The 21,310-nt window shown below is 40.9% G+C and overlaps 1 protein-coding gene across 1 annotated transcript in view; it reads left to right on the forward strand.

Moving 5' to 3' along the window:
• The window catches only part of gfod1 (glucose-fructose oxidoreductase domain containing 1), a 36,691-nt gene extending 16,335 nt beyond the window's left edge, over nt 1–20,356 (forward strand). Inside the window, exons 2-3 of the mRNA XM_083995643.1 lie at nt 17,650–17,843; nt 19,429–20,356. Coding sequence (XP_083851769.1) covers nt 17,650–17,843; nt 19,429–20,175 — 941 coding nt within the window. The 3' untranslated portion in view covers nt 20,176–20,356. The remainder of the gene's footprint in view (nt 1–17,649; nt 17,844–19,428) is intronic.
• Nucleotides 20,357–21,310: the final 954 nt, after the last annotated feature.

Below are 21,310 nucleotides of genomic sequence, written 5' to 3' on the forward strand. Positions count from 1 at the left end.
AACTCTGGGAAAATGTCAATAAAATGAATTAATTTCAGTTTGCAGCAACACAAAAAAGATAATTATATCTCTTTATGTGCGTTGCATGGTGCAGTTTTGAACAGTTTTCATCTTTTATAACTAAGATAATAAATAAAACAATCTATCGACGAGCAGATCAGATCGGAAACAGTTATGAAGATACGCCGTAAAACATTTTATCATCTCGTCTCATCGTTACAGTGAAGTTGCCAAGTTTAGTGTCATTAAAAACCTGTTGTCATCAACTGTATCTGGCAACCCACACTGCAGCTGGACACACTGCAGAGCCTGTTGCTCAAGTCTGGGCCCTGACTAATGTGATCAATACTGAATTTGAGTGTTGATAACTGATTAACCAGCCACAAACACTCAACATTTTACAGTTTAATAATAAATAACTTCTCTTATTCCAAATATCCTCAGTGCAGCTCTGCAGAAACTCTGAGAAAATGTGAATAAAATCAAATAAAATCAACGTTATTTGTCCCACCAGGGGAAATTTGTCTTGGGCAAGGGAGTTGTGACAGCTGCCATGTACATGTAAAACATCCATACACAGTAGCTACATAATATCCAATAAAACAGTAACAAAGGCAAACGTATCCAAGAGAAGAGAAAGAAAGAAAGTGTGGGGTGCAATAAATAGAGTAAAATACTGTTCAAATAAAAACATACTAAAAACTAAAGGAAAGAGCAAGGGATGTTGGTATAAAATGATAATTATATCTCTTTATGTCTGTTTGCATGGTGCAGTTTTGAACAGTTTTGATCTTTTATAACTATGATAAATAAATAAAACAATCTATTCTCTCCTGTAATTCTTAGAAACACTGTGCCTGGTGTGTATTTCCCACAATGCACCAGACCAGTGCTTGTATAAACAGTGCAGTCAGTCTAATCCGCTGTCACAGTGTGATAATGTGAGATCGACACAGAAACATGCAAATAGGTGATTTTATTTTTGCATAAAGTAGAGAGAGGACGAGCTGGACTCAGTTATTCACCCACACACACACACACACACACACACACACACACACACACGGGCCGCTGCAGCTGTGTATCGTGTCACATCTGGATCTCTAGATAGACGTTAATGGATTCATATCATACAGTAATAAAGCAGGCTGGACTCTCTGTGAATGTCATTATGGTTATTATGTGTCTGTCTAACCTGCTGTATGATAATGTGACAGTCAGTGACACCGCTGGTTGCTTTGCATGTTTCCTGTTAATCTCACACCGCAGGAGGAGCTGCACATGAATGAATGAATGAATCGTTGTGTTTCTGCTTCAGAGTGTGTTACAACCTCACACACACTCATCCAGGGGAACAGAGGTTTTAAGAAATTCGTCTCAAAGGGCAGGAATGTGTCAATAGAGGAGGAGGAGGTTGATTAATGCAACGTCACCGTTTGATCCCTGGTTCCTGTTTATTAGTGATTCAGAGCATCAGACCGTCGTTGTGTCAGTCGCAGTGGGCGGCGGGCGGCGTTTAGCAGAAAAGATTGATTAAAGACACAGACACGGACACAGAGATGTCACTGACCCCCACACAGAAAAAACCCCCCCAGAAAAACATGTGACGTTTAATGTGATCGACTCATCACAGTCAGGAGGAGGAGACACGTGCACCAGCTGTTTGTACGTTCACACTGATTAAAATGTATTTATTTTTATTTTATTTAACCTTTAATTTAGAACCATTGAGATCAAGACCTCTGTCACGAGGGCAGCAGCAACATGTCATAGTGAATAAAGACAGATAGCCTAGATAACAATACACAAAACAAAGGCTGAAAATATAAAAGTGTAGCAATTAGAGAAATAAAATGCAGGAGTTGTGGTCACAGTAATATATTAAAAACAAAGACACTGTTCAATAAATTCCTGTTGTCGGCCTTTTAAGATGAAGCAGAAAGCTTCAAGGGAAAATGTCTTTGTTAACTGATTTGATTTAATATGTGGCACCAGAGGTCACAAGTTGTTGCTATTTATTATTGTTAATATGAAACATAGTAAAAATATCTGACCTCATATTGGATCAATTTGTATTTTTATGAGAATAGCAAAAGAAAAGAAAAAAACGGAAGTTTATCATTGTTCTGGTTCCCGTAAAACAAAGATTTCTGCATTGCGTTTTGGATGTTTGGATTTGAAGTTTAGTTCAGTGAGATAATCTTCACATATGAACTCCTTTTCTACCGTATCTGAAGCTTAAATACGATGTCCAGAAGTAAAAAGCTAACGTTAGACTTTAACGGACTACTACACGGTCGTCACCACCACTAAGCTTTCCACTGATTTCAGCTGCTATATTTTAAAAACATTGTCTAATGGGGAAATGAGACTGTTTTTACTTGTTGAAGAGCCATAAATAACCTCCATAAGACACTCTGGCCTGTTGGGGGGGTGACGTTTAATGTCCCCGACTCCCTGACAGGGTTTGTAGTCGTATGGAGCAACTTGTTAGCAACCGCTTTTTTAACCACACGTAAAGCTTCAACAGTAGGGTATTTACTGACCTGTTTTATGTCCTAGAACAAAAGCTTTCGTTAACCACAGACCTATTTTCAGATATTTTACCAAAATCCCATTCAGAAAACGTACTGACTTTTCTAGGTTTACTGGCAGACTCTATTTCCTGCTAAATGACTTGTATCAGTTATGATGCATGATTGAATATTCCTTACAGTGTCTGTGTCTTTGCAGATAGATAAAACCAAGTGAAGTGTGATCAGCTGTTCGATCTCCTGACCTGCACGTTGCATGTTGCATTGGTCCAAGTCGAAGCTGTAGCTGCAGAACTGATCAATGCTGCTCATGCCGTTACAGTAGCCTATCTCTAGTGTGAATGTTTGTTTCACTTCTGTGTGTTTTTATCTCTCCTGTAGGTACTTTGTCCTCAGGGGCCACCGTAGTCGCTAAATATTTGCTAACTGTCATCATGTCACCGCTGCCTGAACCAACTGACAGAGATAACGTCAGCTCTCAGATTGTGTGACCCACTTTTTAGAGTGAATAAGAGTAAAGGGTTAAATACTGTTTTAAAAAATTATGTTTAATCTAAATTAGTTAGATAGATAGATAGATAGATAGATAGATAGATAGATAGATAGATAGATAGATAGATAGATAGATAGATAGATAGATAGATAGATAGATAGATAGATAGATAGATAGATAGATAGATAGATACTTTATTGATCCCAAGCTGGGAAATTACAGAAAATTACAAATAAGCAAAAATAAAACAGTTTTTTTTATATATATATTTTAACCAATATTAAAAATTTCTTTGTTTAATGACACAACCTGATTCTTTTCTGTCTCTCTCTCTCTTGACCTTGGTGACACACAGAGAATGAGGGATGTCATCGCCATGACAACGATCCAGATTCAGCAAAGCATCATTTAGTTTTCCCTCCTCCTCCTCCTCCCCCTCCACTCTTCTCCTCTCCTCTTTTTTTTTACTGAATAAAAGAGAGGAGTTCATCCGACACTGAGCGGTACAATAGCCGCGGCCTCGGGCCTCAGTGACTCAGTGAAGACGCCGTCGTCGTCCATTAGTTTGTGTCTCTTCTCTCTGCTGCAGGAAGTTAATGATTATTAATGAGTCGCTTGTCGTCTTTTATCGAGCTACTAAGTGTGTCTGCGTCACTTCCTGCTGCTCCGTTCGCTCCTCAAACTGAGAATTTAAAGGGATAGTTCAACATTTTGGCAAATTGGCCCATTGCCATAATCCCTATAGTCATAGCAGTAGGTTCGTTACCTTTAATTGTCGGTGCAAGCTATTTTTAGAACGGTGGAGCAGAGCCGTGAGCTGCTCAGAGCTACACTACGGAGGCTGAGGGAATTTCTTGGTTTCCCTCATCAAACTCATCAAATACACAATCCAACAACTCCACAACGCTCTGGTGGACAAGTTGTGACCTGCACATTCACCACACTATGAGATAATAACACAACGTTACGAGACAGAGCTGTTTTAGAGGTAAATTCATGCAAAACCGCTGATGCGTGTTGCGTTCAGGGACAGTTTTTCAGCAAGCAGACTCTGTATTTACTCTGTATTTACCTCGAAAACGGCTCAGTTTCGTAACGTTCTGTTATTATCTCATAGCGTGGTGAATGTGCAGGTCACAACTTGTCCACAAAAGTGTTTTGGGATTTTGTATTTGATGAGTTTGATGAGGGAAACCAAGAAATTCCTTTAGCCTCCGTAGCGTAGCTCTGAGCAGCTCACGGCTCTGCTCCGCCGTTCTAAAAACAGCTTACACTGACAAATAAAGGTAACGAACCTACTGCTATGACTATAGGGATTATGGCAATGGGCCAATTTGCCAAAATGTTGAACTATCCCTTTAATTTATTAGATTTGTTAGTTGAAAAGGTGGAATTCGTCTTCTTCCTTCATCCTCGACAACGTCCTCCTCCTCGTGCTCTGAGCCGGTTCCAGCTCCCAGTGCAGAGTTAATGAGCTTAGGAGTCGACTGAATAACCATCACGTGCTGAGAGTCATGTGCGTCTTTGCCACAGCAACAACGTCTATACATGTGTGTGTGTCTGTGTGTGTGTGTGTGTAAAGCAGTGAGTGACCAGTAACTGTCGGCTCTTTGTGACCTATTAACATTCGGGGCTTCACCTCCGTCTTCACACAAAGACGTCGTTCATGGCTGCCACACGAGCGTCCAGAAGAGGAAGGAGAAGGGTCAGGTTCACCTCGTGGTTTCTCTTAATGCATCAGATCAGATCAGATGTGTGATGATGATTAAAGTCGTTTGCACCAAATTGACTCTTTTATGGAAACTATAAAAAGTGAATTTTCCAGAAATCTTATCAGACAAAGTTTGGTCAACTCACATTACACACTTAGATACATGAGTTATTTAGACTTTGTGTTTTCTCGTGTTGCACCGTTGCTTTGACGACCTAAACGAAGCCTCACAGTGTTATTGGCCCTAACGTTGTTGGAGCAGCATGCAGCAGCAGCAGATTTATTTCCTCCAGTTGCAGTGAGGCGTTTGATGGTTTTTAGTGTTTCTGGTTTGTTTTTAATAACAGATACAACATTTGCATAAAGCAGAATATTTGTCTGCTATCAAACACTTTAAAGAAAATCTCTTAAAGCTGCATTTTGAGCAGATAAAACCGTGCGATGAAATTGCAATTAATCATGCCTAATTAGCATATTTTCATCAGTTGACAACCCGAATAATAAATACAAGACATGATCCCATGAGCCTGATAGATACAGTACAGCTGAACCTGCAGAAAAAATATGCATGCATATTAATGTAAAAGCTGCAAGATATGCAAAATAAATCATCATACTGTGATTTCAGTTTGTTTTTTGCCATTTGCACAAAAAAAATATGTTAAAATGAAAATCAGAGATACTTTATTAATCTCCTGAGAGAAGTTGTGATGCACAAATGTGATAAAAGTAAAAATAATGATGTAACCACCAATATTTAGGACATAGGAAAACTATACAATACCTATATTGTCCTTTACTTCTGGAGATTTGGCCTTAGTGTGACCTTGGATATATTTTAATAAACTGTGCAGCGATGAAGTTTTATCCTTTCTGAGGTCAAACCTGCAGAGTTTCCTTCCTCTGACTCTATGACTTTATCATGGAGCCGCTCCCTCACTGTGACATTTACTAAAACACACCGAGTCTGAACTCTGTCAGCAGATCGTTAGCAGGAGTCACGACACCGTTTCTACGGTAATGAATCACTCACCTTTCTATTATTGATGAGCTCTGGCAGACTGAGTCGCTGCTGTTCACTCTCTGCTCTTTAAAAAAGCAGCTAGCTCATACCGGTCTGTCTCGCATTCATTTTCCCATGATGCCTTGCTGCTGCTGCTGCTGCTGCTGCTGTAGTAGCCATGTCGTAGTAAAACAGCAGCACCTCAGCAGCCTCTCATTCATTCATTCATTAGTATGTAAACGAGGCTCAGTTTCTCTTTGAGTTGGTTTCTATTCGTCGGTAACAGGAACAAAAAGCTGCTGCGTGTTTCTGTTTCTGCTTCTGTTTCGACCTCCACCTGACAAAAGGCCAACGGACGAACGCTGCTCCGGCTGTAAAATGCAAATGGGACCAGAACAGAACAGAAGAGAAGAGAGCAGGTCTGAGGTCTGAGGTCTGAGGCGTCTTTGTGAGCAGCAGACGGCGGCCATGTTTTTTTGTTTTTTTTTGTGCTGCTGCTGCTGTTGTGTTGTTGTGTGTTGTTGTGTTTGCAGCATCGAGGCTGATTAGGATGCTGTGAGTGATTAGAGAGGAGGGGCAGCAGCTCAGCACAGCAGCTAATTAGACCCTGGAGGACCACAGGGTTGGGGGTGGGTGGGGGGTTGAGGGGTGCAGGTGGAGGCCTGACACACACACACACACACACACACATTTGCCTTTTACATGAGGTGTGTTTAAGCAGCTCCAACGTAATGTGAAGCTGTTGTGGTCGTTTGTGTTTCTGATGTCGGCTGCAGTTGTTAATCAACCGGTCGCTTAATTAGAAACTACAAAAACAAAACATGAAAAGTCTTGATCTGACGATGAAGCGTTTGATTTAACAGCTTAGAAACTATTAACATCGTCAGATTACATCTACTGAAGCGTTAAGGAGAAAACATGTTCATTTATTCATTCAACCTGTATTTTAACCTGAGAACTCGAGGTAACGAGCTAATTTACAGTGTAGCTGAGTGAAAGATAACCTTTACGTGACTTTGGTAGACATGTTGGTGGGTTTGTGCAGTTTAAACGTTGAATGAATCTCTAGAAAGTGAATCAGGGAAACAGGTCAGAGATCAGTGTGCAGCCGTCGTCCTCCACCATTAACTCGTGGCCGTTTCATTTGTGCAGCTGCATTAGAAAACGTCTCGTGGCTCCTGTCGGTCGGTCGGTCACTGGGCTCTGCTGCACCGAGGTTAATGGCTGCACTTAAACACATTTAGGAATGCTAAACTCTCTGGGCTGCAGCAGCTCCGGGGGCATTAGCTGCAGGGTGGAGGGTGGAGGGGGGAGCAGCCGGGCTGAGTGCGACTTAATGCTCGTCATCATTCATAGTTTTCTGCTCTGCACTAATGGACCTGGAGCTCCGGTGTAGACGATGGATGGATGGATGGATGGATGGATGGATGGATGGATGGATGGATGGATGGATGGATGGATGGATGGATGGATGGATGGATGGATGGATGCACCGCGGCTCAGATGCAGCTGCTGATGTTGCAGCATCACCATCAAAAAATAACTGGAGATTTGGTTGCTGTAGTAGCATTGTGACATACAGGGTAAAAAAAAGAGTAGAAAAATAGGCTATGCAAATATAGAAATACTGTGTAAATACAGCCTTAATAGTGGAAAATGCAAAACTAGAGAAGTGTGAATAGTGCAAAAGAAGAAAAAAAAGGCAGATCAAAGTGCATAAAGACTTATTTCTCTCTGATCCAGTGGGATATGAATCAGTCAGAGCTGCGTTCCTGTTCTGATAACAGATTTCAGCTTTTGTTCATAACGACAAACTAACTGGAAAATCAATGTTTTGCTAACGGGCTGAAGATCTCCACCTCCGACATTCATCAGAGCTGTTATGTTGGCTGCTCATCAAGTTAACGTTAAAAGGAAACACAGCAACTTACACTTCTGTGAGATTTTCTATGTTTTTATTTTATTTTATTTTTTTACTTTATTGCCCTTAAAGGGATACCTCACCCAAAATCGATAATTCACCAATTTTCTACTCACCGTCATGCCAAGGAAGGGTTCGGAGAACTTTCGGAGTCATGGAGATGGAAGAACTCCAAAAGCGTTCTTCCTCGGCATGACTGTGAGTAGAAAATTGGTGAGAAAATTATCGATTTTGGGTGAAGTATCCCTTTAATGCACAATAACAGGCAATTAACATCACAAAAGAAAACAAACACACAGAACCAAACATCTTGAGATTTGGCTTCATCTGTCTTGCAGAGATATCCCTGTATAAAAGTAGAGCACACGTACACTCACTAACAGTAGATATTTGAATAAAAATTGGATTTTGAGGTATAAGAGTCTTAGGCGAGATGGTCAATAACTGGGGTCCATCTTCTCATAAAAATAGGTAGCCTACTTTTTTCATATATTCCATTTTTCTACAGTTTAATATGACTTCTATCCTCTTTAATGGACTTGTATCTAGTATTTCCTCAGTTATATTTTTCTCTCCAGCTGCAGCAGAAAGCCGAGTGTCCCTGTGCTCTCCTTCAGTAGCTACATCAGTCGTTGGTATCAAGGTGCCTATTTACACGCTAATTACAGAGCAGCGACTTTACACACGCCAGTCACACAAGGAGAGCCAGTTAGTCAGCAGGAAGCCATGTTGTTTTTTTAACATCCTATACGCCGATGATGAAAAATGTATAGTTAGTTGTGTGTGTCTGCGCCTCCTCTCCTGCTTTGTAATCGCTTTAAGCTAAATTTAATTTGGGATAATCAGCAGAAAGATGAGCCTGGCCTGGTCCCCTGTCTCTGTACCGCAGCCATGTTGCATTGTTAGTGTTGTGTTGCCTCCTCCAACATGTAAAACACACACACACACATTTAATAATATGTTAAAAAAAAACATGAAATTATCCTTTATTGAAGTGTTTTTTTACTTTGAGGAGAATAGTTAAGCTTCACTCTCTCTGTGTGTGTGTTATCAGGCCGACCGCACAAAGACGGATGAGTCAGTCGTCTCTCTTTGAACGTCATGATTATACCCTCTGTGTGTGTGTGTGTGTGTGTGTGTGTCATTTTTCCACCTCCATGGGCTTTAACACACACACACACACACAAAGCTAATTACTTTTCCAGTGCCTCGGTGATGGAGGATGCTTTATGGTCAGCGCCGCTCGTGTCCCATTGTGTTGCTGCTGCTGCTGCTGCTGCTGCACGACAACAACAACAGCCCATAATACAACATGAGTGTGTGATCATCATGTACAAACATCTCATCGTGCACAATAGAGTTTCCACAGCAGCCGGCGGCCAGGCAGACACACACTAACACACACACACACACATAGACACATTGTTTGTCGGGATGTTTTTATGTTCAGTGATGACACAGAGACTCACAGAGCAGCAGCATCACAACTCAACACACTGAGTTATAATCAATTAATATGATTAAATCCTGTGTAGTATGTATATAAATGTGTAGATAAAAGTTATTTACATTATCCAAACAGCCCAGAATCAGGAGGTTTAGTTCTCCAGATGTGATGTTATGTTGATTTAAAACGACACAGAGGTGCTGCTAAAAGAAATTAATTCAGTATTTCAGTATTTCAGCATTCACAGTATTTAAAAAAAGTCTTATTAACAAGTATCTTCATCTAGTGTTTGTCTCATATTTGAGAAAATAATCTTTTACCCCTAAGCTCATAACTCAAAGATTAATTGAATGATCAAAATGAATAAGTTACTAAACAAAGACGACAGCTCAGTCTAAGTCACTGTTTCCTCTCCACATGAGCTAAAAACTTTATTTTCCAATGATATGAAACATTATAAAACCTTTAAACTGAGAAAACTTCACATCTGTCAATCACTTAAACTCGTTTACCCTCCGTGTTTCTGTGTTTAAAGACTTAAAGATGCTCTGATGCAACATGTGAGTGTGGAGAATTCCTGAGTGCACCTGAACACAACATGAAACCATGCAGCAGGACACGATGGCCGCCTGATACTGTAGCTATACTACGACTAATCATGTTCATCAGTATGAAGGAATCTAAAAAAGCTGGTCTCCTCCTCGTGACCCTCGCTGTGCAGCAGATGGCAGATGGTCTATCGCTCCGCCTCGCCACCGCTTCTCCTCCTCCTCCTCCTGGCTCGTTTCTATTTCTGGCGGAGGAGAAGAACCTATTGTCGTCCTTCGTCCTTCCACCTGGTTCTGCTGCTTCCAGCTGAGTTAATGTCACAATGGCAGCAGGGAAACATCTGGACCTGAAGCAGCAGCTTGGATTATTATGTGAATGTGTAGCCTATTTTGGTTTTTTATTCTCCTGAATTGAAGTTCAGAAGGTGAAAAAGGGAAGTCAAGTCAAGTGAATATCTCACTCTACAGCTGCTGTAACGTGTTTCCATCAGTAACACTGAGTCACTACAGTTTAGTTTAGTTTAGTTTAATACGTTTATTTGTATCAGGGACAATGTACAAAATAACATTAGTCTCGAAATGAGAAGAGATGCCTTGTAGCGGATTTAGCTTATTAGCTACTTTCCATCCGTATAGTCCCTGGGCAGGTGAATAAGAACAATAGAAAGGTAAGAATTATCAATTTACATAGCGTTCTAAACATCCATACACACACTGCAAAAACAAACTGCAAAATCTTACCAAGAATATTTGTCTTATTTCTAGTAAAAATGTAATTTCTAGTCAAAACAAATCTCATTATACATAAAATAAGACTCATCACATTTAAAAAGTACCTTGTTTTTAGACACTTTTTACTTCTTTCAAGCATATTTTCACTTGAAATAAGTAGAAAGTTTTTCTTTCTTATTACAAGCACAAAAACTTGCTTTCACTGGCAGATTTTTCTACTTATTTCAAGTGAAAATTAGTTTGAAACAAATGAAAATGATCTGAAAACAAGTTCATTTTTAGGTGATGAGTCTCATTTTAAGTTGAAAGAGATGAGTTTGACTAGAAATGAGACAAATATTCTTGGAAAGATTTTGAGTTTTTGCAGTGCATGTGCATAATACACCCTCTCACACATCACAAACACTCAGGACTGATTTCATATCAGAAAGAAACATACAGTTATTAAAATACTTCACACTTTGCCAAGGTTAAAAATCATTTAGGCTCATGATTAATGATTAATGCTGACATGACTGATTTCTTAGGATCCATTGTTTGACTTCCCGAGAAAAAACATTGAAGTCTGTACAAAGTTTCAGATTAGTTGGAAGATTGTTCCATGATGTGACAGATTTAAAAGAAAAGGCAGATTGAGCAAAGGCGGAGCTACGCTTAGGAATATTACAATCTCCACTTTAGACAGATCTTAAAGCTCTACACTATAAGAAGAAGAATTAGTTTCTCAGCTCTGTCGTCCAGAACAGAACCGACTCCACCCGCCTCGACCTTCCTGCTCCGGCCTCGCTCCACTTCCAGCTTTTCCTTCCTCCACATCATCGCTCCTGTGTTCAGTTTGGAGGTGTGAACAAACACACAAAACCTCATGCAGCAACACTGGAGCTCTGCAAAAACTCAAAATACCAAGAATATTTGTCTAATATTTAGTCAAAATGTCATTTCTAGTCAAAACTAATCTCTTTCCACTTAAAATAAGACTCGTCACATTAAAAAGTAGCTTGTTTTTAGACACTTTTTACTTCTTTCAAGCAGATTTTCACTTGAAATGATCTGATAGTGGGGCATGTTTTTCTTTATTTCTTATAACAAGCACAAAAAACTTTTTTTTTTCTACTTATTTCAAGTGAAAATTTTGATTGAAACAAGTGAAAATGATCTAAAAACAAGTACATTTTTTAGGTGATGAGTCTTATTTTAAGTGGAAAGAGATTAGTTTTGACTAAAAAATGAGACATTTCAACAAGAAATAAGACAAATATTCTTGGAAAGATTTTGAGTTTTTGCAGTGAGTGTGTCTCAAATCGCAATACTTCTCTTTGTGCACTTCTTTGCAGTACACTATATATAAAGACGCTGTTTGAGTGCGCCAATTTCGCACACTGCTCAGTGTGAACTGAACGCACGTATGTACTCAAAATATTAACTGTAAGTGCAGAAGTACACACACACACACACACACAGCCACAGGTGATGAGGGAGGTGTAGAGCCGAGCCTCATTTCATCTGTGTGACCTGTTCATGGCAGAAAAACTGACAAACGTCTTTCAAAATCGTCTAAACCCTGAAGTATCAGGTTATTAAATTCTATAATAACATAAAAAACACAATGACAATCATCATTATGCTTTAAAATGTGTTTTATATAACATTATCATCATCATCTCTGCTGTGTTTCAGGCTGTTTTCAGTTCAGGAGCCAAATGCATTACAGTAATCTGCAGGATACAAAGGAATTCAGATTAACACTGATAATGTTTGTGTTAATTGTAACACACCCACACACACGCGCACACACACACACACACACACACACTGTGTCAAAGGGCATGTGTGTTCAAACACTCCCCCTGCTGGACAAAGAAAGGAAACAGCTTCACCTGATCCTGGTGCTCCTCTTCTTCTTTTCTTTCTTTTTTAAAAATTGTATAAACGACATCTGGTCTGTTGCTTCCAGCTGTAACGATGTGAAAAAAAAAAAAAAAGCTGCACTCGACGTCTTTAATGAAGATTCAACGAGTCTGTTTCATCCAATTAATTCAAACGTCTCATTCTCCTCTCTGTTTAATGAGATTAAAGGATTAATTTGTGTTTTTCACCGGGTGATCTTGAGCAGAATTTGCCTCAAACACTTGTGTCAGGTATGTGTGTGTGTGTTTAGTGTGTGTTCAGTGTGTGTGTGTGAGCCAGGAAAGCTCGGCTCATCAAAGGCACCTGAACGCATCACGAACATTTATTTACAGCGTGAAAAAGGACAAATATTTCCGTCGTATCGTCGTCGTTTTCTCTTTGCAACCTGCAGTTTAGTCACTTACATAATCCAGCATCACTCTGCAGGATGCACCTCTATCTGTGTGTGTGTGTGTGTGTGTGTGTGTGTGTGTGTGTGTGTGTGTGTGTGTGTGTGTGTGTGTGTGTGTGTGTGTCTCTCTCTGGGTTAGATCCGTCCTGGTCATGAATTATTGATGTGGAGGGACTGAGCTGCAGCGCTGCAGGTTTTTTTCTGCTCCATTACGGCTCTCCTCCTGCTCCCATCGTGGGGAGTTTTCACCTGTGAGTCGTTTCCAGCTTTAACTCCTCCAGTCCCACGAGTCACAGCTATAGTGTACATCTGTTCACACTGTGACGGTTACTGTATTTAGACTTTTATCAGATAGTTTAGATGCTGTCAAAGATGGTTTGAAATGGAAAAAACTGTCCTTTATTTCCACTGGACTTCGCCTGGACTTCCTGTTCCCATCCAGTCTGTGCTCTCAGGCTGGAGGGGAAATGTGAAACCTCCAGTATATTATAGATGAGAGAACCATTAAAGGTGAAGAGTCAAGTCTGTTTCACTTCAACTCTGCCCTTTTTGTCTGCGAGAACGTGATTGTTTGTGGTGCTGACATAGGCTACGTTCACACTGCAGTTACAAGTGACCTGAATCTGATTTTTTCGCTCATATGTGACCCATATCTGATTTGCTTTTGACAGCGTGAACAGCACAAGTCGCATTGAATCTGATCTTTCAAATCAGATTAGGCTGCCTGGGATTTCTCACTTTGACACAGTGGTGTTTTTGCTGCGTTAATTGTTTCAGATCTTTGTATTATATTGTCAGTTTTGGAAAATAAAGGAACAGTTCTGGTTTCCTTTTTCTCTGGTTGATGCTTCTCATCAGTGCAGATTCTGCAGAAATGCACCTGTCGGACCCCCGTGCAGGTTGATTTGTGACTTTAAAGAGGAACTATGCTACTTTTTTTTACCTTTAATTAACCAGCTCCAGAGTCCTAGTTCTGGTTAAATCTTTCTAAGAATATTTATCTTATTTCTTGTCAAAATGTCTCATTTCGAGTCAAAACTTATCTCTTTCCACTTCATCACCTAAAAATTAACTTGTTTTTAGATCATTTTCACTTGTTTCAAACTAATTTTCACTTGAAATAAGTAGAAAAATCTGCCAGTGAAAGCAGGTATTTTGTGCTTGTACTAATAAGGAAGAAAAACTTGCTCCACTATCAGATTTTTCTACTTATTTCAAGTGAAAATCTGCTTGAACGAAGTAAAAAAGTGTCTAAAAACAAGCTACTTTTTATGTGATGAGTCCTATTTTAAGTAGAATGAGATTTGTTTTGACTAGAAATGACATTTTGACTAGAAATAAGACAAATATTCTTGGTAAGATTTTGAGTTTTTGCAGTGTACACAGATACACACATGGTAACATGGTAGATGATAAATACGATATCCACCGCTCCATGGATTGTTCTCTTCCTTTCCTTTTGTGTCTCCTTCCTCCTCCGTTCACATTATTTCTTGCACCATCACCTTTACTGTACCTTCTGCCCAGGTGCATACTGTAGCTACATATGATGACTCAACACAGCGACACACCGTCTAAGCCGGCGTCGACCTTTGTCAGAGCTTTGTGCATGAGGAGGAGCGAAAGGTCATCGCTGATCTGAGGAAAGGTCACGAGCAGCTTGAGACGACGACGACGGGTCAGGACGGTGACGAGAGATAAAACCAGGAAGAGAGAAGCTGTGAAGGGAAGAGAGAGGGGCAGAGGGGCAGAGGGGGGGTCCGCTCAGCGTGAGTGCCAGAAAAGTCAGTCAAGAGCGTTTAGCATTTACCCAGAAGGCCTTTCTCACCCGGGGGGCAGCGCTGTGTTCTCCTCCCGTTTCCCCCCGTCAGTGTTTGTGGATGAGTGTCGCTGCCAAAGAGAAAAGAAAGAGACCGGGAGTTGTTGCACTGGTATTGTTCAGCTTTGTGTTGTGTGTCTGCAGCGGCCTGGGTGGAGGCGGTGGTGTGTGTCTCTGTGTGTGTGTGTGTGTGTGTGTGTTGGGGGGTGGGTGGGAGGGGTGGGGGGGCTCTCACAGCGTTCCTCAGAAGTGGGTCAAAGGGATTAATTTCCTGGCCGTAGCCGATTGGAGCTAATGGCAGATTAGCTCAGTGAGTTTCACTTCCAAAAGAAAACCCCACACACACACACACACACACACACACACACACACACACACACACACACACACACACACACACACACACACACACACACACACACACACACACACACACACACACACACACACACACACATGCACACACACACCAGTAGCAGTAGCAGCAGGATGGGACAAGAAGCTGCTTTTCACACTCAGGAGATCAGCAGAAACTCACACTCACACAACAACTTCACCCTTTTTATTTAAATGATAATAAAAATGGAAGAGTTTTTATTTTAGTTTGAAGATAATTTACTGTTTTCTCTTTTCTTTTGAGTTCTTTCCTTGAATTTCCATCACTTCATGGATTCAAGACCATTAATTGCATAAATACATCTTTTCACCATCATCGTACTGTTTTGCAAACGACCTGTCGGCCTCACGGGGTCGGAGTCGCTGTTTTAGGTGTTTGATTTTTATTTTATTTAGATAATACTTACTTGTTTTTAGATTTTAGATTTAAGCATCAGTCTTAAACAGCTGATTTTGTAAATTTGCTCCCCCACAAAAGAAATGAACGGCCTATGGTGAGTTTATTTTAACAGAAAGAGACAGAATATCCACAAAAACATATAATAGAAATAATAAAATCATCATATTAAGGTTAGAAATTTACCCTAATGAAATAAGGGCAAAAATAAGCAGGGGATCCCGACTGTATAAATATAAATCATAACAAAGACACGGGTTTACAATGAAAGGGTAAAGAGACAAGATATTAAAGTTACTTAATTACTTGATATGTGGTTTGCAATTTAAAATGCACCGTTGGTCTCTTATCTCCTGTATCTGCTGGATATAAAAATTTTATTTATAATTTTGTGTCCATGTTCTGCAGCGTGAGAGCTTGACGATGTGATGGGACTCTGTGTCTCTGTGGTTTTGCAGTAATGAAATAGTTTAGAGTTATAAATACAGCTGGTTCTGATCCTGGAAAAACCGGCGTCACGGCCCGTTAGCACCTCTTCCTTCACCACCATCACCACTACCATCACCACTACCGCTGGGTCACGACGACAAACATGAGACGACACCCGTGTTGATTTGGTTTTTATGTCATTATTTATTTCCTTCAGGTTTCAGATGTTTATTATTAAAGAGGAAAAAGAAAAGACACAGTCAGTCAGTGTTCCTGTTTCTCCGGCTCCATCCAGTCGACTGTGGGAATAAAACCTCCCGTCGGTCTGTGTGTGTGGTGTGTTTGGGTGCAGCTCGACCATTTGATGCACTGGAAGAGGTTTTAATTAGGTTTCATACAGCGTAGAGTAGACGTCTCCATCTCTCCTGCACTCGTCTTCTTATCAACCTTTTCATCCATAACCCGTCCAACTGTCTGGAGCTCACACTGCAAAAACTCAACATCTTACCAAGAATATTTGTCTTATTTCTTGTTGAAATGTCATTTCTAGTCAAAACTAATCTCATTCTACTTAAAATAAGACTCATCACATTAAAAGTAGCTTGTTTTTAGACACTTTTTACTTATTTCAAGCCTATTTTCACTTGAAATAAGTAGAAAAATCTGCCAGTGGAGCAAGTTTTTCTTTCTTATTACAAGCACAAAAAACATCCTTTCACTGGCAGATTTTTCTACTTATTTTAAGTGAAAATTAGTTTGAAACAAGTGAAAATTATCTAAAAACAAGTTCATTTTTAGGCGATGAGTCTTATTTAAAGTGGAAAAAGAATAGTTTTGACTAGAAATGAGACATTTTGACAAGAAATAAGACAAATATTCTTGGTAAGATTTTGAGTTTTTGCAGTGCACACACACTGGGAAACACATATAAAAGCACTTTACAAAAGATTTGCATTTTACAAAAAAGAGTCATAAGGATGGTTCATCATGCTGGGTACCTTGATCATACAAATACGTTGTTTTTAAAATCGGGTATTTTAAGATTTGAGCACCTAGTCAAATTCAAAACAGGTCAGATTTTGTTTAAAGCCTGGAATAGGTTGCTACCAATAAACATCCAAAAAATGTTTATGGTCAGAGAAAGCATATTATATGATTTAAGAGGGAACTGTAACTTTAAACAATCTACCATCCATTCTACCCTCAAAAGTTTCAGCATCTATTTTTGTGGTGTAAAAATGTGGAATAGACTAGATGAGGATATAAAAATGTGCAATAACTTACAACAACTTAAAAGTAAGTAGGCTACAAACATACACTCTTGGACAGCTATAAAGAACTTGACAGCTAATTTTACTCTTTTTATTTATAATCATGGTCTTATTTCATATTAAAGCAATATATTTTTAATCTTCTGAATTGTATGGAACTACAGATGTATGACATGAATCACAATGTAAGGGGGGGCTAAACTTTGCTTCCTTCAGCCCCTTCTCAAACTTGCACAGTATCATTATTGTTTTGTTCAAATCAAACACTGAGCAGCATCTTTCCATCTTTGTTATTCAGATGATTTGTTTCTGTGCTTCTATATTTGAACTGTAGAAGTTGTTTTTATTATTATTCCAGAGCTTCTCTCCTCCTGTTCACTTTCTTGCTTTAGTTTGAGGTTGTTTTGTTTTTTTGCGGTTAAGTTTCCCTGAGTCACAGGAGAGAGACTAGAGAGTTCGGAAAGTTCAGGAATTCTTGAGTCAGCTATTTTTGGGAGTTGCCACATTCTGCATCGCTGCATTGTTTCTTCATGGGATGTTTTCAAACTCGGGAGGATATTATGTCTGCGGGTGTGTGTTGCTCAAGCTGATGACAACACTCCTCCCTCTCACATGACGCCCTCTCCTCTCCTCTCTTCTTTTGTTATAGGCATCGGAAAGAACGTGATCTGCGACAGGACGGCCACGCCTCTGGATGCCTTCAGGATGATGTCGGCGGCCCAGTACTACCCCAAGCTGCTGAGCATCATGGGAAACGTGCTGCGCTTCCTGCCGGCCTTCGTCCGCATGAAGGAGCTGGTGGAGGAGGGATACGTCGGGGAGCTGCTGGTCTGTGAGGCGCAGGTGAGAGAACGAACGTTTGGTTTTGTCTTTATGCCGACGATGCTGTGATGTTAAAGGGATAGTTCAACATTCTGGGATATTCTCCTATCACCATAATCCCTATACAGTCGTAGCAGTAGGTTCATCATTACCTTTAATTATCGGTGCATGTTGTTTTGAGATCGGCGGGGCAGAGACGTGAGCTGCTCAGTGAACACAATGGAGGTGAACGGTACAGGTCCCCTGTCCCTCATCATGTCACTCATCAAATACACAATCCAACAACTCCACAACGCTCTGGTGGACAAGTTGTGACCTGCACATTCACCACGCTATGAGATAATGCTATGAGATAATGCTGTACATCGGAGTTGTCTTACACAGGTTCTTTGATGTGGATGATAATCTGATGGTACAGATTTAATGTAAGATTTTGTTGACTTGCCTTTATGTTGTGATTGCAGATTTATGTTTAAATGTATTGGTTTTAACTGTGGACCCCAGGAAGACTAGCGGCGTTCTAGAGCGCAGCTAATGGGGATCCTAACAAATAAAACAAATAAAACAAATAATAACAGAACGTTACCAGACAGAGTTGTTTTAGAGGGAAATTAATGCAAAACAGCTGATGCGTGTGTTGCCTTCAGGGACAGTTTTTCATCAAGCAGTCTCTGCATTTACCTCTAAAACAACTTTGTCTCATAACAGAAAGAGTTGATATTTCTTTAAAAGAAAATTGCAGTTTTGTGGGATGTAAACAGGCTAAGGTCTGTCCACTCTGTCAGGACAGAGTTTTTTAATTTCGAGGCAAATGCAGCCGGAACTACATCCCAGACACGGCTGCTGCTGGGCGGAGGGATTTCAAAAGCGCAAAGTAGTTCAGAGAATTTGCTTCGTTTGTCGTAATGTTACATAATTATACGTTATTATTTCATAGCGTGGTGAAAGTGCAGGTCCCAACTTGTCCACCAGAGCGTTGTGGAGTTGTTGGATTGTGTATTTGATGAGTTTGATGAGGGACAGGGGACCAGTACCGTTCACCTCCATTGTGTTCACTGAGCAGCTCACGTCAATGCCCCGCCGATCTCAAAACAACATGCACCGATAATTAAAGGTGATGAACCTACTGCTACACTGCAAAAACTCAAAATCTTACCAAGAATATTTGTCTTATTTCCAGTCAAAACAAATCTCATTATACTTAAAATAAGACTCATCACATTAAAAGTATTTTTTAGAGACTTTTTACATCTTTCAAGCAGATTTTCACTTAAAATAATCTGATCGTGGGGCAAGTTTTTCTTTCTTATTACAAGCACAAAAAAACTTGCTTTCACTGGCAGATTTTTCTACTTATTTCGAGTGAAAATTTGTTTGAAACAAGTGAAAATGATCTAAAAACAAGTTAATTTTTAGGTGATGAGTCTTATTTTAAGTGGAAAGAGATTAGTTTTGACTAGAAATGAGACATTTTGACAAGAAATAAGACAAATATTCTTGGAAAGATTTTGAGTTTTTGCAGTGTATGAATTTGCCAACATGTTGAACTATCTCTTTAAAGCCGTCTCTCCTCCTCTCCTCTCCTCTCCTCCTCTCCTCCTCTCAGGTGCACAGCGGGAGCCTCCTGGGGAAGAAGTACAACTGGAGCTGCGACGACCTGATGGGCGGCGGCGGGCTGCACTCGGTGGGCAGCTACATCATCGACCTGCTGACCTTCCTGACGGGGCAGCGCGCGGCGAAGGTCCACGGCTTCCTCAAGACCTTCGTCAAGCAGACCGACCACATCCGCGGCATCCGCCAGATCACCAGCGACGACTTCTGCACCTTCCAGATGGTGCTCGAGGGCGGCGCCTGCTGCACCGTCACGCTCAACTTCAACGTGCCCGGCGAGTTCCGCCAGGAGGTGATCGTAGTGGGAACCGTCGGTCGATTGACGGTCACGGGGACGGACTTGTACGGGCAGAAGAACGGCGGCGGTATCGGTATCAGCGGTAACGGCCCCGAGCTGCTGCTGAAGGACGAGACGCCTCTGGAGAAGAAGGCCTCGCTGCCGGAGAAGGCCTTCAGCGACATTCCCGCGCCGTACCTCATCGGAACGATCCGCATGATCCAGGCGGTGCGCGAGGCGTTCCAGGACCAGGACGACCGGCGGACGTGGGACGGGCGGCCGCTGACGATGGCCGCCACCTTCGAGGACTGCCTGTACGCGCTCTGCGTGGTCGACACCATCAAGAAGTCCAACCAGTGCGGCGAGTGGCAGAACATCGCGGTGATGACGGAGGAGCCCGAGATCAGCCCGGCGTATCTGATCAGCGAGGCGATGCGGCGCAGCAGGATGTCGCTCTACTGTTAGCATCCGGCTGCTCGCGGCTAGAGCAACTAGCAACTAGCTAGAGTAACGACGACATGCATTGGCTCAATGGAAGCGCCTCCTGATGGCGGAATATATATGGAGTATTGCAAAAGCGCCCAAGAACTGACATCTCTGCATTGTTGGTGAATGAGCAAGTGTGATATTTTCAATAACTTAAAGGGACAACGAGGAGTTTCTATTTGGTTATAAAAAAGTCTCATATTAATGTGGATGAATCTACGCTACCCACACTTGTTAATGGTCCTTTTTCGATAAATATATCGTTCTGTCTCTATCGTTATTTTGTTATTATTAGTGGTGGTGGAAATGCTGGTCGAGCCGACCAGCGTTTCTTTACTTTCGGTTTCGTGGCGAGTCATGGGAATAACGCCGCCGAATCACCGTTTATGGTCGGAACTACGACGGTATGTGATCGTCTTCCAACCTCTGACTTTAATTCTTTAAGGACATTTATAGATCACCCACGTTAATAGCATCATTGAGGACCTCTTTACAGATAAACATTAAAGGGACAACGAGGAGTTTTGGAAAAGCGAAGTGTTTTCACACTACATTTATGAGCCTCCGCACCGTGAAATTCTTTGACTGGTGCAAGACAGACTCATGTTTTCATTCATCAAGAATTAAAGTCAGAGGTTCGAAGACGATCACATACCGTCGTAGTTCCGACCATAAACGGCGATTCGCGGCGTTATTCTCATGACTCGCCACGAAACCAAAAGTAAACCACTAATAATAACAAAATAACGATAGAGACAAAACGATATATTTATCGAAAATGGGCCCATTAACAAGTGGTAACGTAGATTCATCCACATTAATATGAGACTTTTTTATAACCAAATAGAAACTCCTCGATGTCCCTTTAACACATAAGCGAGTAAAAAAAAAACAGTTGTCTAGCTTCAGCAAATTATAAGTATAATTTGATATGACCAAGACACCACTGAAGTTTACTTTACAAATCCGGCATAGATCATAAGGGTCAAAACGGGAAGCTCATTCATCAGAGCCGAGCTAACAGCTAACTGGGTGGCGGGTGTTTGTTTGTAGCTTCGTATTTCACATGTGAACGTGACAGTTTTATCTGTTCTCATCTTACTCTGAGCAAGAA

The sequence above is a fragment of the Trachurus trachurus genome (genome assembly GCF_905171665.1).
Source record: "Trachurus trachurus genome assembly, chromosome: 20".
Classification (NCBI taxonomy): domain Eukaryota; kingdom Metazoa; phylum Chordata; class Actinopteri; order Carangiformes; family Carangidae; genus Trachurus; species Trachurus trachurus.